The sequence below is a fragment of the Boleophthalmus pectinirostris genome, unplaced genomic scaffold, assembly GCF_026225935.1.
Source record: "Boleophthalmus pectinirostris isolate CB_2022bp ecotype Guang Dong unplaced genomic scaffold, ASM2622593v1 HiC_scaffold_1, whole genome shotgun sequence".
Taxonomy (NCBI): Eukaryota; Metazoa; Chordata; class Actinopteri; order Gobiiformes; family Gobiidae; genus Boleophthalmus; species Boleophthalmus pectinirostris.
The window spans coordinates 11,773,310-11,792,746 of NW_026570970.1; the positions used below are offsets into that span (position 1 = coordinate 11,773,310).

Sequence of the window (19,437 nt, forward strand, 5' to 3'; positions counted from 1 at the left end):
AGATATGGCTTAGTCCTGGTTCATTTCTGGTTTAGTCCTGGTTTAGACATGGTTTATTCCTGTTTTAGTCCTGGTTCAGTTCTGATTTAGTCTTGATTTAGACCTGATTTAGACCTGATTTAGACCTGATTTAGACCTGGTTTAGTCCTGGTTTATTTCTGGTTTAGTTCTGGTTTAGTCCTGATGTAGTCCTGGTGTAGTCTTGGTTTAGTCCTGGTTTAGACCTGGTTTAGTCCTTGTTCAGTCCTGGTGTAGTTCCGGTTTAATCGGGGTTTAGACCTGGTTTTGTCCTGGTTTAGACCTGGTTTAGTCCTTGTTCAGTCCTGGTTCAGTCCTGGTTCAGTCCTGGTTCAGTTCTGCTTTAGTCCTGCTTTAGACCTGCTTTAGTCCTGCTTTAGTCCTGGTTTAGACCTGCTTTAGTCCTGGTTTAGACCTGATTTAGTCCTGGTTTAGACCTGTTTTAGTCCTGGTTCAGTCCTGGGCACATGTTGTATATTATGATTTATGTTTATGTCCTTATTATTCACCACGATTAGTTTCTACATGCTTTTTACAACTTTCAGAGACCAAAAACTACAACTATCATGCTAACACTGCACTTCCTGATTCTCAAACAATAAACGCTTAACAATAAAGCACTGTATTTAAGTATCAAATACTTTTTGCTTTTCCTTCACAACATCGGAGAGCAGATGTCTGTACTTACATTTTTTAACTGGATTTGCAAGTTTTTTTTCTTTTACCTGAAATGACAGAGGAAGTATTTTCAGCACATTCATAATTTGTTTTAACGTCCTGACATGAGCAATCCAAAAAATGAAAAAAAAAAAAAAAAATCAGTTCAGTTGTTTCTCTTGAATACAAAACTTTACAGTTCTTTTGACACTTAATCTCTAGTCTGAATAATAACATGTTATACTAAATAGTTTTTCATGTACTTTCACTGATTATAAAATAACTTGTTTTCTCTACATTTCTTTCAGTACGGGATGCAGCTCTACCAGAACTTTCTACAGCCACACCAGAAACAAAAAGCTTCACCTATGGTACGTGTCACTGAGATGTTATAGTACAGTGTGAAGACGGGGCCCAGCTGGACTTTGCTGCCGTGTTCCCGAGCCAGTCCTTATATAACTCATGTTTAAATGGACTCAGCCAGTAAAAATCAGAAGCTAGAATAATCAGATAACCCAATAATTACATCAGATTTTTGGAGTAACTCTTGTTTTTGGACGATAAAGTACAGTCAAAAGTTTGGACTCACTCTTTCACTCAATGTTTTGTTTATTTTTTCTTACTTCTTACTACTTCTGACTTGAAAATATATGAAGAAAAATATAAAACTTGATTGTAATTTGAGGATTTGCTTTGTGCTACATTATTCCATATTTGTTACTTCATATATTTGATGTCTTCTGTATGTATATCAAATGTAGAAAGTAGTACATGTATAGAAAAAAAAAAACATTGAATGAGAGTCCAAACTTTTGACTAATTGTGTCGTTTTTTGTTTTTTTTTTAGTATTTTCAGGTTAGGGCAAAACTTAATAGAAAACAACAAATGCTCCATAAAAAATAAACAAAAACACACAAAATTCACAAAATATACACAATTCCAGACCAAAATAAATAAGTGAATCAACAGAAAACGAAATCAATCAACGAAAACAAAAATGACTAAATGCATAAATAATCAAAAATAATCAAAAATGTTAAAAGGACAGTACATTTTTTATATTTTTATCTCTTTCATTTTTGTCTTTGCACCATTTTTGTTGGTTGAACAATCAGAGAGAAATTAGATTACCCACGTTAGACATAAATTTTTACCTGACATTTCCATAATCTGATAACTCCAGAAATCGGATAATGATCAGATTTCGGGTATGACGATGCTGTTTTTTAGTATTTTCAAGTTAGGACAAAACTGTTAATAGAAAACAACAAATGCTCCAATACAAATGCTGATACAAATATACAAAAAACACAAAATTCACAAAATAAACAAAATTCCAGACCAAAATAAATAAGTCAACCAACAGGAAACAAAAAATAGACTAAAACAAAAATGACTAAATACATAAATAATAAAAAAAATTATAAAAAATGTTAAAAGGACAGTGCATTTTTTTTTTTTTTTTCATTTTTGTCTTTTGCACCTTTTTTTTTGCATAATTTACCTAATCAAAACTTGCACAGGTTGAACAATCCGAGAGAAATTAGATTACCCACGTTAGACATAACTTTTTACATGACATTTCCATAATCTGATAACTCCAGAAATTGGATAATGAGCTGTTTTCTGGTATGACGACGCTGTTGAATTATTTTAGCGCAGGGCTGATGTCAGAGCAGTGGAAAAGTCCCTTTGTCTGGAGTCAGGACCTCAAGTGTCTGTCTGGGGCACAAGTGGTCACACGATAACAGCTACAACCGGTGCTTGAAAGAAGAGATAAGAGAATAGTTTGATGTTTCACTTCCTCTTTACGGGTCTGGAATACAAAATACTATAAAAATGTCTGCTTTGTCAGAATGTGAGGATGTGTAGGGATGTCATGATGTGAAATTTATTTATTAATATTATTGTAAGTTATCATGTTGAATTTCTTGAGTATCATTCACAATTATTTACCAAAGAACAGTTAAATCCTTAATTTATTTTCATTCACGCTGTCCACTAGATAGAAAATTTGCTTTAGTGTGGAATATGTGAGCATTAGGGATGTAACAATAACCGAAATATCGTGATATCGTATCGTCAAAGTTCTCACAATAATATCGTGGATCATCACAATATATCGAATTACAAGTGTCTTTGCTTAAGTTAAGAGTTATGGTAGCTAAAAAGACAGAGGGAACTACATAGACCATGATCCTTTGCTCCATTTCATTGCAGACTACATGAAGAAATAACAGTTCTTTGGATTAAGTCTTGTCAAAAGGAAAAAGTAGCAGATTAACAGTTTTGTCCATGAAATATCGCAATATTGTGAGATGTATATTGTGAAAATATCGTACCGAAAGATTTGGATATCGTTACATCCCTAATTGTGAGCCTCCCCACCATATTGTGAGGTTTCCCACGATATCACAATAAATCAGTGATTCTCAACCACGGTGCCGCGGCACACTAGTGTGCCGTGAGAGATCGTCAGGTGTGAAAAATTATCCAATATCACTTTTTTTAAAATAAAAATTTATTAATTATTACCTGCAAATATTATGTCATTGTCGAGTGTGCGTGCTGTAGTACAGTGTAGTATATAATGACTGGCAGAGTGATCTAATATTCGTCCGGGTGGCGACAGGCAGCTAATTGCCTCGTTCCTTTAAATCAGAGGTGCTCAATATGTCGATCCCGATCTACCAGTCGATCGCCAAGGTCGTGTGGGTAGATCGCCGTGTCTCGTCTCGGACTCGCGTTTGGACTCGGTCTTGTCTCTCAGTCAAGGTCTGACACTCAACAAGTGCGATCAGATTTCATTAAGGCCGCTGCTGTTGGCAATAAACTTGTACAGGTGTGCCAGAGCATGTGGGGCGTCTCAGTGCAGCCCGCGGAGACTCTACGGCACATCACAAATACACACGCTCCCTACGCACGGCTCATCTGCAACAGCGTGTGCCCTCGTGTACCAGCGTGCATCACAGGGCAGGTTCAACTTCCTAAACATCCTACCGTCAGCACGCAGCGCCGCCCCTCGCCTTTTCACGCTCTCACCTTCCTGCGTACAGCGAAAACAAGCCCCTTCCACAGTGCGCATTGATTAGAAGAGCAAGACCAAACGTGGAGCAAAAACCAGTCTTCATTTGTGTTACAGTGTTGGCACAAAGCGGGTCTACAGCATAGAGCGGATCTACAGAACAGACCTACTGCCACATTTGGCTGAAGTTTGTCTAACAAAAGTGCACAAATGCATCTGTGTTTGTCACGATGGTTTGGTTAGTGGTGTGCCGCAAGATTTTTCCAATGTAAAAAACGTGCCGTGGCTCAAAAAAGGTTGAGAAACACTGCAATAAATATCATACCGTGAGGTTCATACTGTGACAATATCGTATCGTGAGACTTGGATATCGTGACACCCCTAGTGAGCATACTGCATTTTGTCAACGTGTCCTTGGGCAAGACACTTAACCTGTCTCGCCCCAGTGTCTATAAAAACTGGTGTATGAATTAGGACGAGGTAACATCAAGAAGCTGCCAATACGATACATACCTCGATACAGTGAGCTTTCATTTCAATACGATATATTTAAATTCGATTCAATACGGTTCAATAAAAATAAAGGCTAAATCATGGCTGTGATACTAAAAGTCTTTGTTAAACCACTTCTTGTGCAAAGTTCATATGAAACACAAACATATTAATCCCCAAAACAGTGAAAAATAAAAATTTAATCTAGCCAAGTTAAGATGACTTGAATTAAGAAAGTTTTTATCATGATTTGGGTAAATTTCACTTGAGAAGTAAAATTATCTATCAGCAGAATAAGACTTTTTGTACATAAAATATGAAAATACAACTTGCTACAACAACTCTTTGCACTTAAAATAAGAAACAAAATCAAATCTTGCTTGAATTTAAAAAACACACTTATTCCATTGGTAGAATCTACTCAGATAAAGTCTTAATTTAAGCCATTTTAACTAACCTAGATATCACTTTTTTCAGTGTGAATGAGTTTCCTTCTTCTAAACAAGCAACAAAACTGTAGCTCTGTAACAAAATAATGTAGTAAAATATACAAAAAAATATTCTTAATGATATATCCATACAGCAGCCCATGATATCGATACTGTATCATCACATTAAGCGAAACAATATATTGATATTTCAATATTTTTGGATGAATGGTTCCTTGTAGTGTGGTAATGATATCTGTGTAGTCCCTCAGTCGTCTAGTTTGTATCCATAGCAAACGAAAATTCACTCCTGTCAACTGATTAAAAGTTTTTAGACAGAAAACAGACATTTCGGCGCTTATCCTTGTGCTTGGATATGTTAAATATGACTCAGGGACAGTTCACACTAGTTCAACAAACAGAAACTGTAAATAAAAGATAGCTGTGTTAGTTTTAGTGTGGTTAGTTTCTCCCTTCCAGCAGATATGAGGCAGTGTCTGACCAGAACTAAATCATTTCAAGCTTAATTACAATACTAAGGTAGACTCAATACTAAATACTGATTCCGATACCACAATGATAATAAAAACACTCTCTTTAGAAAACAGAATGTACATTTTCTTTTATATTCCCATGTGGTCTTATATCTGTGTAATATCCATGTCCATGTGCTTTTATACTTTTTCCGATACAGCTCAAAATCATTCTAAAGCTATTCAGGAAAGGTTAATTTCTGTCCTATCAATGGGACTTTTTTATTTAGTATTAATTAGGGATGTAACGATAACTAAAATATCATGATACTGTATTGTCAAAAGTCTCACAATAATATCGTGGGGCGTCGCAATATATATCGAATCAGAAGTTCCTTTACTTAAATGCATTTTTTAATAGAAGCAGTAGCTTATAAACATCAGGAACTTCATATCCCATGATTCATTTCAGCGCAGACAACATGAAGTTATGTTTTTTACTTGAATTCTTGGGATTATGACAAAAATAATTCACACCAAAATCTTGTCAGGGTATTTTAACAGCAAAAATGTGTCCTATCTACAATTATAATAGCCTCTCCAAGATATCCCAGTAAATATCGTACCGTGAGATGCATATCGTGATAATATCGCACAGAGAGATTTGGATATCGTTCCTAGTACTGATACAAGCTCAAATGAGTTTTCGTATTGATTATCTGAGTTTCGATACTTTTAACAACCCCCAGTTCCTTGTCCATTTATTTATCATTTACATTCAGCTTATGTAATTAATAAGGGTGTAACGATATCCAAGTCTCACAATACGATATCGTCACTGTATGAACCTCACGGTACGATATTTATTGCGATATTGTGGGAAAGCTCACAATTAGGGATGTAACAATATCCAAATCTCTTACGATATTTACGCAATATTTTCACAATATAAATCTCACGGTATGATATTTATTGCGAATAAAACTGTTAATATGCTACTTTTTCCTCTTAAAATGCCTTGACAAGACTTAATCCAAAGAACTAAGACGTAAAAGTGCTTAGAACTGTTACTTCTTCTTCTAGTTTGCACTGAAATAGAGCAAAGGATCATGGTTATGTATTATGCTGGACTTAATTTGATATATTGTGCTTGACACGATAGTATTTCTGTTAGTCTATTCTCAGTTTATTATAGTGTCTAACGTAAATCTGAACCTTCTCAGCACTGGGGGCCAGTGTCTGTCCCAGAATAGTGCAGACGGCACTGGGGGCTGTGTGCCGTCCTCAGGTGTATTTTTAGGCACAGACATGCAAATGAAGCCCCTCTGCTATTTTAATACTCTGTGATCAGCTGCTCTTCTCACTGTCCGGTCACAAGTCCGCAGCCTCCAGCAACACACTGAAAAAGATACAACTCCCATATTGTGTGGCAGAATTAATACGAACGGCTGCAATGTTTTTTCCTTCACTTTTTTGTATAAATAGATTTGATTTGACTAAAATGTATAAACTTTATTACAATTATCCATTTGCCATAACTGGTCTTAAAAAGTTTGTATTAACCCACTCTAAATAATCCTGATGTTTTTATTTATCTTTTTTGTCAGTAAATCAATTCCTATTCCTAATATTAAACTTCAATTTCCCTGTAACTGGCAGCTTCTGTGAGCTTCATTTGACTGAAACTGAATGCTATGGCAGACATCACATTTACTTTTTACAGTCAAATATGAAGTGTTTTGCACAGAGACACAATGGCAGTATTTGCTAGAATTGTCAAAAGTATCAGTACCCAGATATTAACCAATACTAAAACTATTATTGAAACTAGATACTACAGATTTGAACAAGTATCGTTGAAGAAAAAAAAAGTGACTTAACTTAAAAATGTTTAAATACTGAAAAGAAATTACAGATAATAATTTTAGAATGAAACTTCTTGAACTGTATCAGAACTAGAATAGGACAACGTCTCCCAGAAGATAAACAGACAATGTACAAGAGGCATCATTGTGGAAAAAAAAATATTTCTAAGCTTTTATTTACATTTGAACAAAAAGTGGCATGTCTAAAATTATTCATACCCTTCTCAGTCATCAATAGAAAAGCCTTTATTGGCTATTACAGTGATCAAAACGCTTACAATAATTGCTGACCAGTTTGTACATAGTCTCTTTATCTTCTGGGAGACACCTGTGTCAAGAAAAAACTTGCTGGTTGAATAAAAGTAACTTCAAATCAAAATTTGCCAGGGGTATTAATAATTTTGGCCTTGACTATATAGTATTACAGTATCAAAATTCACTTAAAATCTAAATCAATTTTGAAATTTTAGTATCTTAACATCACCAAAATAAACCATTAAAAACAGGCGAGCGTCTATTTCTTTCTATGAAGTTCGCTAATAAACACCGTCATTCCTCTTTCGAACACTAGAGGGCAGTGCTTCACCACGAAACGCAGCAAAACACAGCCCTCTCTATCCCAGACTTTAAACGAGGCTGAAATGGGTTTGATTTGACTGAAAATAAGAGTATGGTCTTTGTTTTCCAGAGGAGCATCTCCGAGAACTCACTGGTGGCCATGGACTTCTCAGGACAGAAGAGCCGTGTGATCGAGAACCCCTCCGAGGCCCTGTCTGTGGCTGTGGAGGAGGGACTGTCCTGGAGGGTGAGACTAAACCACACTTTACTACTACTGTACTAATGAAAATAATAGTACTGCTTGTAATTATAAATAGAATTCTGGGCAAGTAGAATTACAGGCATTTTTTAGTTCCTCCCACTCGTTTTCAAGCACAGTACCGTAATTATGTTTGACCATTATTCATGCCTGCTCGGAGCATTAGAGCACAGATCTTTTTATTTGTTTTTCTGTATTTATTATTTATTATAATATATGTTTACTTTATTCTTATACATCCCTGCAGTTTTTATATGTATGTTTATTGTAAATTCATTCATAAAGATTCATATATTAGATAGAAATGTACCGATATCCAAATCTCTGGGTACGATATTATCACGATATGCATCTCACGGTACGATATTTATTGCAATATTTTGGAGAGGCTAATATAATTGTAGATGGGACACTTTTTTGCATTTAAAACACCTTGACAAGATTTTGGTGTGAATTATTTCCGTCATAATCCCAAGAATTCAAGTAAAAAACATATTTCTTCATGTTGGTTGCGCTGAAATGAATCATGGGATATGTAGTTTCCAATGTTCATAAGCTGTTGCTGTTCTAAAACCATGCATTTAAGCAAAGGAACTTGAGATTCGATATACTGTGAGAGTCCACGATATTATTGTGAGACTTTTGATGATACGATATCACAAAATTTTGGTTATTGTTACATCCCTACTATTAGATGTTTTTTTTTCATGGCTGATACTGATTATTTAGGATCTAGAGAATCTTATGGCCGATATGTGAGGCAGACTTTGGTAATATTCTTTTTTTCAAGTCTTCAAATAAAGCTTTATACATATACTTTTGGCCGATACAGATTTAAAGCCGATACTCGATACACTAAAAAGAGCAAATATCGGCCCTATATATCGATCTATCTCTGCATATGATAATAGAAGTCAAACGTTAGAGGACTAAAGGTGGAAATTTGCTTTTAAAATTGGCTCCCTTTTTTATTTTATTTATTTATTTATTTATTATATTTTTCAGGTTTACAGGTTTGAGCATTTTCTTGTATTGTCTCTTTAATTAATAAATCAATACATTTTTTCCTCCCCAAATATCCTAAATAGTTCCTATTCGCACAATTTTTGATGAATTCAAGTAAACGTTCACATTGTTATTATGGAAGTGAGAGATGTTTTGTTATTAGGTTTCTTAATTATTTTTATTTCACTAATAATTAGGTATTTAATTAGGTATTTTCATGATATACACCTCATGGTACGATGTTTATTGCAAAATTTGTGGAGGCCAACAAAACTGTGAATATGCTACTTACTTCTTAAAAAAAAAACAAAAAAAAACACCGATACTGTTAATAATGATACTGTTGTAATATGAAGAATTAAGATTTTAAAGTGTTATTAATATTAAGCCTCCATTGACAACACCAAAGGATCATGGTCTATGTAGTTCCCTTTGTTTTTTTAGCTGTTGCTGCTACATAACAATGAATTTAAGTAAAGAGACTTTTAGTTCGATATATTGTGACAGTCCACGATATTATTTTAAGACTTTTGATGATATTTTGGTTATTGTTACATCCCTACTGATCATGTATGTTATATTTGCCTCTAAATAGTCATGTGTGTAACTTGTGTTTCAGAAGAAAAGCTGTCACCGTCTCAGCGGTCACGGCAGTCCCTCCTCCTCGGTCTCCAGCTTAGGTTTGTCACACATTCATTTGAACTAAACTAACTAACTAAACTATAAATAATCACTGATATAATAAAACATTTTTATGATTACAGCTCTGCACATGAGCCAGCCCTGGTTCCACAGTAAACTGTCCCGAGACGAGGCTCAGAGGCTCATCACACAACACGGGCTCATTGATGGGTAAGACGGAGATTACAGTTTATCTCATTACACTTTTATTTTTCTTTATTTAATTACTTACTGACTGGATTTTAAATGACTGCAGTTTTTGTTTTGTTTTTTTAGTCCTAATAATATAGAGAAACGTTTAAATGTTATGATTACAGTATTTTTCGGACTATAATTCGCGCTTTTTTTCATGGTTTTGGTGGTCCTGCGACTTATACTCTGGTGCGACTTATATATGAAAATTTTCAGACTGACAGCCACGAGAGGCTCTAGGCTTGTGTGTCAGTATCTATTCCTCCTGTACCACTGTCACTTCGCATTCTACTGCGCATGTCTTCTGTAGAAAAAGCCGTTGTTCTGCTGCAAATAGTGAAATATTCAGCCGAAAACAGTAATCGAGCAGCAGAAAGAAAGTTTGGAGTGAGCGAGAAACTTGTGAGGGACTGGAGGAAAGCGGGGATGAAGAACACAACTTCACCAGACGAGTGCGCCATGCAACTTTCCTGGAAGTCACTGGATGAATCGACAAATCCTGGACTCCAGTGACACTGAAACCATCCTGTCAGGATTCAGAAAGGCCGGAATAATTCTAACTGGAACTGATGCCGAGTCTGACGACAGCTACACAGAAGAGGAAGCGGCGCTCTATTTACCTTATGGATCTATTGTTTATTTTTGGAGGTCGCGTGTGACACCGAGGATGAAGAATTCAATAGATTTAGGGATTTGGAGTGAGATCGTGAGTTTAGTAAACTTATGTTATGTTGTTTATGCTATAATTATCTGAATAAATGTTAATATGTTATTTTAACATATTAACGCCTGTTCAGTCTGTTGTTCTCTATTCTATTGTTATTACTAGAACTTGCCTTTCAAGATCAAATGTCAATTCCTGGTCTCTGATTTTATAAAATATATTTCCCCAAAAAGTGTGACTTATATGTTTTTTCTTCTTCATTGCTCATTTTTTGGCTGGAGCGATTTATAGTCCAGAAAATACGGTATATGTTGCATTTCAATACAAAGGTGATGTATTAATACTAGGGATGTAACAATGTCCAAGTCTCTCAGTACGATATTATCACGATATGCATCTCACGGTACAATATTTATTGCAATATCTGTGAAGAGGCTGATATAATTGTAGAAGGGACACTTTTTTTTGCTTTTAAAATACTTAGACAAGATTTTGTTGTGAATTATTTCCATCATAATCCCAAGAATTCAAGTAAAAAACATATTTCTTCATGTTATTTGCACTGAAATGAATCATGGGATATGTAGTTTCCGATGTGTATAAGCTGTTGCTACTATAAAATTATGCATTTAAACAAAGAAACTTGTAATTCGATATATTGTGAGACTTTTGACGATGCAATATCACGATATTTCGGTTATTGTCACATCCCTAATACCAATAAAACATAAATTAATAATACCCAATACAACACTAAAGCATATAAACCATATAGTAAAAGCAAAAATACATAACATGAGACCTAGAAAAATGACTAAACCCACTATACACATAAATAAATAGAATATACAACACAAAAGGCTTTCACACAGATATTAAAAGTCCTGTGTTTATTCCTACAGTTTCTTTGTCAGTTTTGTTAGGGAGAAGTGTTAAGATGAAATGGCAGAAAAGCGAAGGGCTGACCCTGTTGCTATGGGTTACTCATCATTTCACAGCCTCTGATTGGTTGAAGGAAAACTCAAGGAAAAGTATTCACATGTGCTGTATGTTTCCTCAATGTATTTTTTTTTCTTGTATTCATTCTTTTAGCTTTTACGCTTTACACTGTGATAAACTGTACTGTACTGTACGTGTTTATGTAGAGTTCAGATTCAGAAAATGTAAAATGAAAACAGGACAGTGGAGTCGCATGAGAAATAAATGTTACGCAGTATTTAAATTCGAAACTATAGTATACATGGCTTATTTTCTAATGTCCTTTATTATTTACAGCAAACAATTCATCAGTTTTTTGAATGATCATGAAAAAATAGTAAAACGAACAAACTGTATGAAATATTAAACATCAATATTACATTTAATTGCCATTTTTGCTCCAAAAATATAAAATCTTGAATGTTTGTTTGGTTACATAATTATTTATTTATCAGATAATGTGTATGAAAGTGTTCAATGTATTTGCAAAAGCATTTTAAAAAGTAAAAATTTGTCTCTCTCAAACCCTAATGTTTCCAAACTTCAAATGTATTTTAGTGCAATAAAATTATTCACTTGACAGTTTTTCTGTTTTTACAAATTTAACTCCTCAGATATTTCAACATGATTTCTTTTTCAGTGTGTTCCTTCTTCGAGACAGCCAAAGCAACCCAAAGACGTTCGTCCTGTCACTGTGCCACCAGCTCAAAATCAAACACTTCCAGATCCTTCCCGTGAGTCATTTTTTATTTGCATTTTCCTCACAAAAACAGGCATACATATATTATTTTTAAAAGGGTCTATATCACTCTATTTTCTGATCTACTGCATGTTATAAAGTTTCCTCTACGTCCACAAACACGCCTGGAGTTGTTTTGTTTCATTCACACTGATTTACTCTGTATATTGAGGCTGAGTTCTTCTCTCACACAGAAAACACTCTGTTCCACCTTGTGATGTCATGTGGCAATACAGGAAGTGCTCCACTGTGTTTTTAAACTCCATACACCTTCACTACAATCATTTGGATCATTTAAGACCTGGAATTGCCAATCTCTGCTGAACTAAAGGGTAAAACTGATAACTTGAAAACTACAGCTTCATGACATCACAAGGTGGAACAGAGCATTTTGGGCTTCGGGGATGTAGACAGATAAATAATAAAGGATTACTCAAACATGGTGAATGAAACAGATCACAACTCTGGGTATTATAACACGGCATGAGTAAATTTTGTGTAATGTAGACCTTTTTACAAAATTTTACTAAAAATTGTGCTTAGTTTTGCCTAGTGTTTCAATTCTGGTGAAGTTTATCATTTTACTTCGTGGTTGGACATTGGCAGGAAATATGTCAAATGTAGAAGTAATAAGCTCTATTCACGCTTATGTCACAAACCAGACAAACGTTTGGAAAGATGCAATTACAACTTCCGGTGTAGATGCGACACTGGACTCGCCGACCGACTGTGATAAAACCCACTGAAGTAAATGTGATTAGCGGTAAAATGAAGACTGCATACGTACGTGCTGTTTGGAATCATCTGAAATTCTGCGCCCTCATCTCTTCTAATCGTATGTACCCAGTGCGCTCGGAGTTGTGCGTCAGTGTGGAAATGAAGAAAACTGAGGTGTGGTTGTAATTGTCGATTCGCCGAACGTAACAGAACCCTGCAATTTTCTACAATGAGAAAACTGGGCCTGGGAAGTTGTAATCGCATCTTTCCAAACGTCTTCCTGGTTTGTGACGCAAGCGTGAATAGAGCTTATTTCAGTTCTGTTACCTAGCAACCAAACAAAACTAGATCTGTCAGAAAAATGTGTTTCTTGCGCAAAAATTGTCCCTGAATTTTGGATAGAATTTCTTGTGTTGATGACATAAGGTAGAGGCATTTTAGTTTAAATCTCACCACTTCTTCTGGTATTTTTGTACATTTTTCCTCAACTTTTTTTTCCCATTAACTGTCACTTAACCAATGAAAAACTTAGTGTTGTAGCCTCTAGACTGCTTTTTTACGGTTTTGGTCTTGTCTCTGACTTGAGCGGATTTGGACTCAGTCTCTTGGTCTTGATGGTGCTTTGTCTCGGTCTCGGTCTCGTCTCGGATTCGAGGTCTGACAATCGACGAGTGAGATCATATTTCATTACGGCCGGTAAATGTGCACAGGCTTCTAAAAACCAGTAAGATAATGTAACTATAAATGTTATGAACTTGAAAAAACCCACTTGATTCACTCTGAAGTTGTTTTCTGTAAAGTGAAAGTGGAAGTGGGATTAAAGAAGAGGCTCTCAAACTGTGGGTGAGGGTCCAAAAATGGGGCGCAGTACAGTTTGATTGGCCTGTTTTAAGATTAAATGAACATTAATCAGATCAAATGGAGATAGATTTATAAAAACATTGATATATATGTGTGAAAATAACTGTAAAATACAAATAAATGTAGGAAATGACACAGATGGTCTTGATTTGGTCTCAATGGGCCGTGGTCTCGGTCTTGTGTCGGTTTCGGTCTTTAAAACTCTTGATCTTGTCTCAGTCTCGACCCTCAGAGGTCTTGGTTTTGCCCTGGTCCCGTTACCCTGTGGTCTCGGACTGGTCTTGGTCTCGATTAGCGCGGTCTTGACTACAGCACTTGTAAATCTATGATAAATATTCACCCAAGGTTTAAATATTTGCCGTGTGTTTTGATCAGGTGGACGAAGACGGAGAGCTCTTCTACAGCCTGGACGACGGCCACACCAAGTTCTCCGACCTGATCCAGCTGGTGGAGTTTTACCAGCTCAACCGAGGCGTGCTGCCCTGCAAACTCAAACACCACTGTGCCCGCGTGACCCTGTGAACTCTGACCTCTGACCCCAAACACCCCCACCCCACCCCCCCGTCCCCTCGCAGAGACCCACCGCGCTATCCGCTCACGGCTAACCCAACTGGAGTGCCTTCAGGATGCACAAACTCCTCCTACCAACCACTGTAATTGTAAATGTTTTTTTTTTGGTTTTCGTTATTGCAGAAGTGAAGCGCCAGGCCTGTCACGATAAAACAAAAGAAATATTGCTACTAAAAACTATCACGATAAATGATAATATTGAAACAAAACTTTTCTCTAAGTTGAAGCATATTCTAAAAAATCTAAATAGTATAATTAAAGACACTGTACCTGATTTTTACTGTGTTTGAAATGAACTAGTTCTGATTTTACTTTTTTAAACTAAACAACTAAAATGCTAACGGTGCACTTCTTGATTCTCGGACAATAAAACGCTTTAAAATGATGCGCACATAGTACAAGGCGGATTTATTTTGATGTAAAAAGTTGCTAATGTGTCAAATTTAAATTAGTCAACCAACTAAAGCTTAAATGCATCACATCGGCTTGTTACAGCAAAGAATTGTGTATGTATTTATAAAAAAAAAAAGTATATGCGATAATTATAGAGCCATAATGCCGCACACAATGATAAATTAATAAAAATAAAAATACTGTTAATTATTACCGATGTAAGGATATCCAAATCTCTCTGTACAATATTTATTGAGATATTTTGGAGTGGCAAATATAATTTTAGATACTTTTTTGCTGTTAAAATACCTTGACATGGTTTTGGTGTTAATTATTTCCATCATAATCCCAAGAAGTCAAGTAAAAACATATTTCTTCATCATGTCTGTGCTGAAATGAATCATGGGATATGTAGTTCCCCATGTTTATAAGCTGTTCCTACTAAAGAACAATGCATTTAAGCAAAGGAATTTATAATTTGATATATTGTGACAGCTCTCGATATTATTGTGCGACTTCTAATGATACAATATCACGATATTATGGTTATTGTTACATCCCTGTTCTATTAATCATATATTCAAAGGTGTTGTACCTTAATTTTACTCTTAAAAACATGAAAATGCAAAACTAGTTCAGCTTAAATGGTTTGAAATGGAACAGTTTTTTTATAAATGTTTAATTATTCACCACAATGAATTTATATAGCTATAAAGCCAGCAATAGCTACCATGCTAAGGTGCACTTCCTGATTCTCAAACAATAAAACATAATTAGCTGACAAATTTTGCTTAAATACATAAAATAAAATCAGGTACAGAGCCTTTAAATGTGCACTGCGTAATACTTCTAGTGGAGGGTCGCCACCTGCTTGTCTCCATGGAAATGCTCTCTGTCTAAAATGTTCCACAGTATAGACCAGGGTTTTTTTTAATTGGGAGAATGTGAGCCTCCCCTTAGAGTAGGTAAAGCCAGTCGAGCCCCCGTGGTTTATTCCTGGGTAAATCCTGGTTTAGACCTGGTTAAAACCTGGTTTAAGTCCTGATTTTAATCCTGATTTTAGTCCTGGTTTCGTCCTGGTTTAGTCCTGGTTTAATCCTGGTTTAGACCTGTTTTAGTCCTGGTTTAGACCTGCTTTAGTCCTGGTTTTAAGTTCTGGTTTAGTCCAGACTTTAGACCTGGTTTAGTCCTGGTTTTAAGTTCTGGTTTAGTCCAGACTTTAGTCCAGACTTTAGTCCTGGTTTTAGTCCTGGTTTAGAGGTGCGGTCCACGCAGCATATACATATACATGATTAGGTTTTCTGAATGTCAACATAATTTCACATGTAATACACTTATGCCTCACCTACTGAAAACCGCTGGCATAGACTAAACGTGTCTATCACAAGGGAGACAAGCAGGTTACAGCACAACACTACATTACAGCTCAGATCTGTGGAGAGTTGCCCTTATTCACAGAAGGAGCTATTGTATTTTCGAGCAATAGAAAAACACCCCTAATTAATAAATCCTAGATGGAAATGTTTATGTCCAGGGAAAGCCATAACATCTCCACGGAGACAAGCATGTAGCGAACCTTCCACCAGAAAAGCTTCTCGGTGCACCTTTAAAGGAAACGTCGGTGTTGTAATTATCATGACAGGCCTGAGAGACGTTGGCGGGGCAGTTGTGTCTGTTGGATGTTTTTCATTTGGCTGGAAGTGCCCAAGGACGACGGCAGTTAATGTGTAGGCTTGAAAACAGCAGCTCCGCGTTGAAAAAACAAGACCAGAGTGTTTTCAGTGCGCTGTGGTATCGGAGGAGGAGAGAGAAAGAGACTGAGAGACGGAGGAAAACATGTCTACATTGTCTACTGCAGCTGCCAGTGCAAAGCTAATGATTCCCAACAACAAAGGCCAAGCTACGGTGGCCCTGAAGGAAAAAAAAAACGGGCAAGCAAATTGTAAGCAACAGGTAAAAGACGACAAAAAATTTCAAAGTGCAATAACACGGTGTAGAAATGTTGCAAAAAAATGAGAAACGTCAAAAAGCACATATTACGAAACGAAAAAAAAATACAAACAAAAATTACGAAAATACAAAAATTTTAAATACTTTTTTCTATACTTCAATTTTTTTGTCTCCGATATTTTCATGTGAATTTTTTTGATGTTTCAAGACTCAGCTGGGTCCATATATTAAGTGAGCAAAAATAAATCAGCTACTTGAATTTGCTTGATACACATTTTTTTTTTTTTTTTTTTTTGGAGAATTTTTGTTTTGTTTTTTACAGTTTTGTTTTTAAACTTTTTTGCCACGTTTTTCCCAATTCCTGTGCCTTTAAGCATCGTGTGACTCCTCCTTCAGAGCCACCACCTTTACTTTACACCACTAATGTTTTTACAGCTGGGAATTTCACACAAAATCTTCCACACACGTTAAATAATTTTCTTTACAAGTGATTTTATTCAGGTATCTTGGGTAACAGCTTTCAACCTCAGGAATTGTCACTATACTGAATGAATTTTTTTTGTAACGCTCTTGTCATAAATACCGTTAAAAACATAGGCCCACAATTTAAAGGTGCGTTATGTAACTTTTTGTCTGGGGGTCCGTCACCATCTCGTTTCTGTGGATATGTCATTGCTCTGTCTGGAATGTTCCACAGTGTGACATTAACCAGCTCTACCTTATGTTTATTCAATTACAGGTGTTTTTTTTTTTTTTTTTTAGAACAAAAATACATAAAAACAGACATTTTTCATCTCAAAACAGACATTTTCATCTCAAAATATCAGTATATTGTATAGTTTAATGTGATGATACAGTATCGATATCATGAGCTGCTGTATCGATATATCGCCAACAGTATTTTTTGGTATATTTTACTAAAAGAATGAGAATTTCGCACATCATTTACTTGAGTCGGGTGCATTGGAGGAAAGGGAGCAGCCCAAGAACACAGAGGAAAAAATAAATAAAATCCTGCACACCGTCTTACTTGCAAAATGTGAGATTTATTACGACAAACTGTGCAATGTGCAACTAGGTCTTCATCAGATAAAAAGCGTTTTACCTGTAAGACAGTGTGCGGGATTATTCTGTCTTCTTGGTGTATTTTACGAAATCATTTTGTTACAGCGCTACAGTTTAGTGGAAAGAAACTCGTTTATGCAACATATTTGGCATTTTCACAGTTTTGATGATTAAAAATGTATGTGTTTTATATTAACTTTGCACAAGCAGTGATTTAACAAAGACTTTTAGTATCACAGCCACTTTTTTTTTTCATTGAACCGTATTGAATCAATTTGTTATTTATTAGGGATGTAACAATAATTTAAATATCGTAATATCATATTTTCAGTTCTCACAATAATATCGTGGACCATCACAATATGTCGAATCACAAGTCTCTTTGCTTAAATTAAGAGTTATGGTGCAGCAGTAGCTCAAAAAAGGGAACTACATAGACCATGATCCTTTGCTTCATTTCAGTGCAAACTACAAGAAGAAATAACAGTTCTAAGCGCTTTTAAATCTTAGTTCTTTGGATTAAGTCTTGTCAAAGCATTTTAAGAGGAAAAAGTAGCATATTAACAGTTTTGTTCTCCTTCAGAAAATATCGCAATAAATATCGTACCGTGAGATGTATATTGTGAAAATATTGTACAGAGAGATTTGGATATTGATAGATCCGTAATCATGAGCCTCCCCACCATATCGTGAGCTTTCCCACGATATCATAGTAAATATCGTACCATGAGGTTCATACCGTGACCATATCGTGAGACTTGGATATCGTTACACCTCTAATATATATTGTATTAAAATGAAAAGCTCACTGTATCAAGATATGTATCGTAGTGTGGCCTGTGTATCAAGTAGAGGTGTAAGGATATCCAAGTTTCACGATACGATATTGTCACGGTCTGAACCTCACGGTACAATATCGTGGAAAACCTCACGATATGGTGGGGAGGCTCACGATTATGGATCTAACAATATCCAAATCTCTCGGTTTTCAAGATATACATCTCATGGTACGATATTTATTGCGATATTTTGTGTTAATGTGTGACTTTTTCCTCTTAAAATGCCCTGACAAGACTTAATCCAAAGAACTAAGACTTAAAAGTGTTTAGAACTGTTATTTCTTTTTGTAGTCTGCACCCAAATGGAGCAAAGGATCATGGTCTCTGTAGTTCCCTCTGTCTTTTTTGAGCTATTGCTGCACCATAACTCTTAATTTAAGCAAAGACACTTGTAATTCGATATATTGTGATGGTCTATGATATTATTGCGAGAACTTTGACAATACGATATCTTGGTTATTGTTACATCCCTAGTATCGAGGTTTGTATCTTATCGGCAACTTGTTAATGATACCCAGCTCTAGAAAGGTTTAATGCCATACTGTGAAACATTCCAGACAAAGCAATAACATCTCCATGGAGTAAAGCATTTGACGGACGCTCCACCAGAAAAGTTCCACAATGCGACTTTAATCCCCCGCTATGAGTTGTCAAATCCGTATGTGTCCGTATCTGAATACACTGTATATTATTACAAATGCATCATGTTAACATTATCTGTGTAAATGTTGTTTTAAAGCAATACAGTGACATGTTTTTCAGCCGTTGCGTTCTTCCATTGAAACAAATTGTATCAGAAGAGTGAGTTGAACTAATGTCATGGACTGCAATTTTCTATAAACATTTGTGTTTTTAATGTGGGACCTTGTATCATTTATTACCAGGAAATATGAACACAGCTTATGTTTAGCGTAATAGTCTTATCATGTACGTAAAAAGAGCACACGGTTTACAAATAGAGGACATTAAACGCATTAAATGTAAAAGTACACAAGTCTATAAGCGCA

General features: G+C 35.6%; 1 protein-coding gene across 4 annotated transcripts in view; it reads left to right on the plus strand.

The window, feature by feature from the left end:
- Positions 1 to 14,739, plus strand: part of grb14 (growth factor receptor-bound protein 14) — a 73,649-nt gene extending 58,910 nt beyond the window's left edge. For all 4 annotated transcript variants that reach the window (XM_020928960.2, XM_055149885.1, XM_055149893.1 and 1 more), the window contains 6 exons: positions 984 to 1,046; positions 7,648 to 7,764; positions 9,401 to 9,461; positions 9,546 to 9,633; positions 11,937 to 12,030; positions 13,989 to 14,739. In XM_020928960.2, coding sequence (XP_020784619.1) covers positions 984 to 1,046; positions 7,648 to 7,764; positions 9,401 to 9,461; positions 9,546 to 9,633; positions 11,937 to 12,030; positions 13,989 to 14,135 — 570 coding nt within the window. In that variant the 3' untranslated portion in view covers positions 14,136 to 14,739. The remainder of the gene's footprint in view (positions 1 to 983; positions 1,047 to 7,647; positions 7,765 to 9,400; positions 9,462 to 9,545; positions 9,634 to 11,936; positions 12,031 to 13,988) is intronic.
- The last annotated feature ends 4,698 nt before the right edge of the window (positions 14,740 to 19,437 follow it).